Below are 6,025 nucleotides of genomic sequence, written 5' to 3'. Positions count from 1 at the left end.
CATCTGCCGACATGGAGGACACGGGCCTATTCATGGAGTGGGCGACGAATAAGCTGCAGCACGAGCACCCTGGAGCCGCCGCCGACAATGACTTCAGCGAGGCTACCTTCCCCTCGCTCCAAGCGCTCCGCGAGGCGTCGCACGCAGCCGAAATGGTGCAGGAGCTGGTCGCGGGCGTTCATGCCCCAAACAGCTGGAGCTCCGGCGACGGCGTCGGCGACACCGCCGCGAACCACCTGCCAGCGATCTGGAGCTTCGGTGCCACGTCTGCACAGCCTGGCAGTGGCAGCAACGGCATGATGGAGGCCCCGGCCGCACGCGGCCAGCCGGATCTGGTGCACGGGCCGCCGCCAACGAGGAGAGCCGGCTTGAGGGGCCTGGGATCCATGTCGGCATCGTACGCGCAGGATCACATCATCGCAGAGCGGAAGCGGCGAGAGAAGATCAACCAGCGCTTCATCGAGCTCTCCACAGTCATCCCCGGCCTCAAGAAGGTGATCCAGATCCAGATGAAATTCCCTGCACTTCTTCGACGCCAATATAATTCCTGATCGATACAGATTATAGCATAATGCAACGGGTAATTTATGGTCAGATGGACAAGGCGACGATCCTCTCCGACGCGACAAGATACGTGAAGGAGCTCCAAGAGAAGGTCAAAGACCTCGAGGAGGCCAGCGGGAGCAGCGGCAGGAGCATCGAGACTCGCCTGGTGCTCGTCAAGAGGCCATGCCTCCATGCCGCGGCGGCGGCGGACGACGATGGCTCCCCGTTCTCTCCGTCGCCTGGCACACCGACGGCGAGGAAAGAGCTGCCGGAGATCGAGGTCCGGTTCTCGGAGAAGAGCGTGATGGTGAGGGTTCACTGCGAGAACAGCGAGGGGGTGGCCGTGAAGGTTCTTACCGAGATGGAGGAGCTCCAACTCGCCATCATCCACGCCAATGTTATGCTCTTCTCGGCTTGTACTCTGATCATAGCCATCACGGTGAAGGCAAGTCTTTTATCTCCTTTTTGAGTCAGCAGTCTGATCATAACTGTACTATGCTGCATTTTTTTTTCTGAAGAACATTTTCTGGTCTGTTGGTGCCAAATTAAATGCATGAAAAGGTTATGCTGGTTAGGAATTTCTATAATTGAACGACACATAACCATCAAAACCCAAATGTTAATTAGTACAATATGTCAGGAAGCATATTCCATCCATTTCTCAATATTCCATATGTTATCAGGGTTACATTTGTAATGCATATCAAAGGAAAATCACATGGTTCAACTACAACATGTATTTAATGAAAGGTTTGGGAGAGAGAAACTTAGAGTTGTCAATTGCTATAGCAGCACTTGGTTTAACAAGAGAGCAGAAGGGTCCAACCTTAACAGTTGTTCTTGATTTCGTTTCAAAGAATAAATTACATTTTCCTGGATATGTTATTTACATAAACATCAAGATATACAACTCTCTCTGTGGGAGGGTGTGATGATGAGTCCATCTAAACAAGTCTTCGCCTAATAAGTTCATCACCTACTACAAACAGTTCCATTGATTATTTGAGTTTTCCATCCTCCTTCTATTTAGAATTTATAATTGCATATACTGACCTACACCTGTGCAAGTGAGCGATGCTGTCTTTATGTGTAATAGAATTGAAGATATGTTACAACGAAATCAAACATAACTATATTCTATAGATACGAATAAATGATGGGGTTCACGGCACCTCCTACTTCTAGAGTTAGCACTCCCCCAATAGTTAAAAAGAAAAAAATGTAGAAATTCTTATGGTTATGGAAACCATTAAAATGGGTTTATGTGGTTTATTTTGGCGGGGTGTCATGTCATAATGGCATTTATTATTAATAACATAAAATTTGTATGATGTTTATTCTCTCATCCATAGTAAAAAGGAAAATAACTTATTTTTTGTGATACCCAGCTAGTTATGAAGATTTAGAATAGTAAGACAAAACTGTTTAACCAATACAATTAAGCCTTCAATAATAAGCATATATGAATCATACTGCAATACATTATGGTTAGAATTGTATACAGCAATATCATTCTAGATGTTGTTTTATAGGAAACACATCTTTATTTGAAAAGGAGGAATCTACCCAATTTAAAAGTTTTAAAACAGGTTATTGTTTATTGTTGTGTATATGTTGCAAACCACTTCAAACTTGTGTTGAACTTTCCTTAAAGAACTTGTGTCGAACTTTTTCTCTTCGTTCTTTGGAAAACTTGTCCATTTTAATTAGATGATTGCACTATAGCTTTTGTTGTTCTCTGATTATGTACTAATATAGTGCATTTTAATTCTCTTATGAAGCTTTGGGACATGTAGCAAAGTGTCCCTCTATAAAAAAAAGACAATAATAATGCATGTAGTGGCACCTCTATGAAAATCAAAAAGGGTATTTAACGAAATATATTGTAAATAAATGTGTCTGCAATACTTTAGAGAAAACACAAAGCACCCAAAAAGGGAGGGAGCTAGCGGCTATACTTTTGTTTCTGGCACTGTGGAGATATGATCTTGCTACTTAAGATGCTAGATTAGAAGATTATTCTGACCAATTGATTTATAATTGTTCGCTTGACCAGGTTGAGGAGGGTTTCACCATAACAAAAGAGGAGATTGTTGACAGACTCGACTCTGCATTACTGAACCAGCATAGCAGCTGCAACAGCACTGAACAAGCAGAAACCTGTTGAAGAAGCTAGCTTGCGGAATACATAATTAAATAAACACATGCAACGGTATGAAACGTCCGACGGCGAGGTGTGTGTCGTAGTATATTAATGACACATGGGTGTTTTCTATTTTTTGTTTTAGGATTTATGCGGCTTTATCCCTTGGTGTGTGTCACATTTCGTCGCTTCACGTAGCGTGCATGCATGCGATTAACGATAACATCTCACGCATGGCCATGCATTATTCACACAAGTGGATGCTTGCGACGAGAATTTCTGCACCACATGTTTGCAGTTTGGCCGGAAGCATCAATACTTAATTGCTTTACCACGCACGACGAAAAGTTCTGCACCGCATGTTCTCAACTAAACGCGAAACATCAACAACCAAGCAACTGGATGCTACTATTGTCGCAGAAAAGCACTCAAGAAAGATCAAGGAAGTGTTCCTGCAAGTTGCTTTTTATTTGCATCAAACCTTTTCATGCCTGTAAAATATATATAAGATCATGTACTATAGTACTACCATCTGTTCATGATGCTAGCTGTGTCCACCCATCTATTTTCATGCATGTGTATTGTGTACAACTATATACTGCTGCATATATTTTTTTATCAGAAAACAAGCCATACAGTAACAATTAATATATATGTGTGTGTGTACTGTGTGTAATGAGCTGGAGTTGTACCTTTTATCAATAAACAAATCTTGTATGGTATGGCCCAAGTCTAACACTCTTTTTGCAAGAATTCTAGAAGGAGCAAAACTGTAACTAGGGAAGCAATAGTCTACACAGCAAGCACATACAGTAAATAATGCAACTGCACCCGCCCTGATTTATCTCGTCTATATCGTCATGGAATACGTAAGTATGATTACGACTGAGAGATGAGCAGGAACTTGATTAAGGTATGATCTCGCGATCAATAAAGGTTGACGCAACGAGAGGTTAATTAAGGAAAACATTATTGGTGTGTTTGGATATATTAGTTTAACCGGAGACATAGATTGGTTGAGTGAGCACAAAATCTTTGGCAAACCTAGCCTGGATCCATTCTGAAAGTGCTCTACTGCTACGTACTATAATTCACATATACTAATCGCGATGAATGGTGGACGACATTTATTATTGAAACCCCATGGCATCAGTAGACAGCTCAATCTCCATATGATGGGAACAGACTCGATCTAGTATTATTTATTCTGTAAGTGTACGTAGAATATAGATTACAGTTAGTGCTAAAGGCAGACACCACAAATCAGCTTTGGACGTAGATCCAAGAAACAATGTGGAGAAGCCCCTCAGCTCCTCGTGCAACTGATGTAAGTGCCTGCTTCCATCTGCTTGTGTCCATCACTTCCAGATTCAGAACCTGAACAGGCACGTGAGTCAGTCGGACATCTGCCGTGGAAGAACTACAAACCAATTCAGATGGGGAACTGCTCTATCTGCATTCATCACAGAAGCTGGCCAGATGACCTAATAAACCAAATGCTATCAATACTGCTAGTAACCAAAGGATAACGGAATCGGCTGCTCGCCAGAGAGGAGAGGAGCATACTCTCTTGCGACAAAGAAAGGGGATCGGAGTCCAAGGATGAAGCAACTATGACGCTGATTCCACACTCCAACTTTTCATTTCAGCAGGGTTTCGGTCTCTCCTGGAGTCCTGGTCCGCGTCAACTCTCCACCCGTCCATCCTTGTGCTTGTCCCGATTTTTTCCGAGGGTTCAAAATCTAGATCTAGGCTTAGCTTCCAGCTTGCTCATGAACATATAATCGTTTATTCTAACCTTTTTAAAGAGTAAAGTGATATATTTTTTTTCATGAATGTTTCCTGGACACGTGTTTCATTAGGAGGAAAAGAAAAGAGAGATCCACATCGACCTGAGAGGGACTAATCCCAATCTGACCGTAGTTCATAAGGTTGTAATTACATAAAACACTTTGCGACCAAAACGCCGAGCAAAAAGCAAGAAAGGCCTACTCATAACAGACGTGCTAGCAATGCGAGATGGTTCATCCACTTGTTCCCTTCCTCGATAATCTTGTTCACTAACAACATCGGTTGAACTACCTCCCTGTTGAAAACCCGTTGGTTAAGTTCTTTCCAAACCATCTTATTAGGAGCACCAGCGCGTCAAATCCCCTCCGAAGATTCTTCTAGACTTTCTTCCTCGTCGGCCGCCACCACTCCACAATACCATGATCCGATGTAGGCGTCAGGTCAATCAGCCCCAACCCAACGGACGAAGTAGGCCAGACCATACCTCCCTGCTGTACATGCACGTTGCAAGAGGATGGTCAATTGTTTCATCTTCCTGAGCATGCACAATGCACAACCTGCATTGTCCTGGAGGTTGTGATGCCGATGACGATCAGCGCAGCCCAACATCGACCATGGATTGCTCTCGTTTTCTAGAGCTCTCCGCACCTGCCAACATGGATTGGATGCTCCTTGGAAGAACGCCCGACACGCAGAGGAAGAGTATTGCTGAGACTCTGACCATGTCCCGGACCAAACGAACCTGTATTCCAAGTTCAGGTGGGGCTCAATGCATGCCATCGACCATGTCCCAGATTTTCAAAATAATCCAGCAGCACCTGAACAGTCAAGGCGCCCCTAAAGCCACTGTCGATCAGTCAATGCATCTCGAACCTTATGCGGCCTAAAGCGTTTTGGCACCGCTGAGAAGAGACAGGGTGCCAATGCCCCAAATGATGCACCCTCCAACCATCTGTCCGTCCATCCGTGCGTCGTCAGATAACTCGCGTGGTGGATTCTCCACTCTTTTCTCGACCAAAACAACATTCAAATCACCTCTAAAATTATAAAACTTTTTTAGTGATACAACAGATATTTTGTAAAAATATATATGTAGCATTTAAAATTCAAATTGAAATTTACCAAAATAGGCTACTTTTGAATACTATATGAATTTTTGGAGAACAACTTTACTTTCAAAAATTGTTGAAAATTCCTCCTGGGGTGAAGTAATTGATAAAATTATTTTCTATCATAAGTTACATAGAGAATTTTGAAGTTATTTCATAAATTCATTTTTGTCTACTTGATGGAAGATCGAGCACCCTTATCACATTTTTGTCCTCCTATCAGAACCCGGATCATCACCAAATCCAGAGTTATCTCCACTTGACGGGAGATCGAGCACCCTTATCACATTATTATATAGCCTTAAAAATATAGGAACGTTCCTTGTACGGAAAGTTGAGTACTAGCTATATATATCAATGGAAATGCTTTCATCATAGTGTAACACATAGTATTTTCTATGTATTCATACAAGGCCATTAAAAAATAGCGATTAAG

At 42.7% G+C, this 6,025-nt stretch overlaps 1 protein-coding gene across 1 annotated transcript; it reads left to right on the top strand.

The window, feature by feature from the left end:
• LOC101763121 (transcription factor bHLH25) lies at nucleotides 1-3,314 on the top strand. Its single transcript, XM_004986267.2, has 3 exons — nucleotides 1-494; nucleotides 596-991; nucleotides 2,603-3,314. Exons 1-3 carry the CDS (start codon nucleotides 12-14, stop codon nucleotides 2,711-2,713), a joined length of 990 nt encoding a protein of 329 aa, XP_004986324.1. The 5' UTR covers nucleotides 1-11; the 3' UTR covers nucleotides 2,714-3,314.
• Nucleotides 3,315-6,025: the final 2,711 nt, after the last annotated feature.

The sequence above is a fragment of the Setaria italica genome, chromosome IX (assembly GCF_000263155.2).
Source record: "Setaria italica strain Yugu1 chromosome IX, Setaria_italica_v2.0, whole genome shotgun sequence".
NCBI classification, from domain to species: domain Eukaryota; kingdom Viridiplantae; phylum Streptophyta; class Magnoliopsida; order Poales; family Poaceae; genus Setaria; species Setaria italica.
Note: the sequence above shows the minus strand (reverse complement) of the source record. Positions and strands in the feature narration are given on the sequence as shown.

Excerpts from the sequence above, each read along its gene's own strand:
- LOC101763121 (XM_004986267.2), top strand. The coding sequence starts at position 12 with ATGGAGGACACGGGCCTATTCATGGAGTGGGCGACGAATAAGCTGCAG. Across the intron at positions 495-595 it reads TCATCCCCGGCCTCAAGAAG|ATGGACAAGGCGACGATCCT; the intron begins GTGATCCAGATC and ends ATTTATGGTCAG. Across the intron at positions 992-2,602 it reads TCATAGCCATCACGGTGAAG|GTTGAGGAGGGTTTCACCAT; the intron begins GCAAGTCTTTTA and ends TCGCTTGACCAG.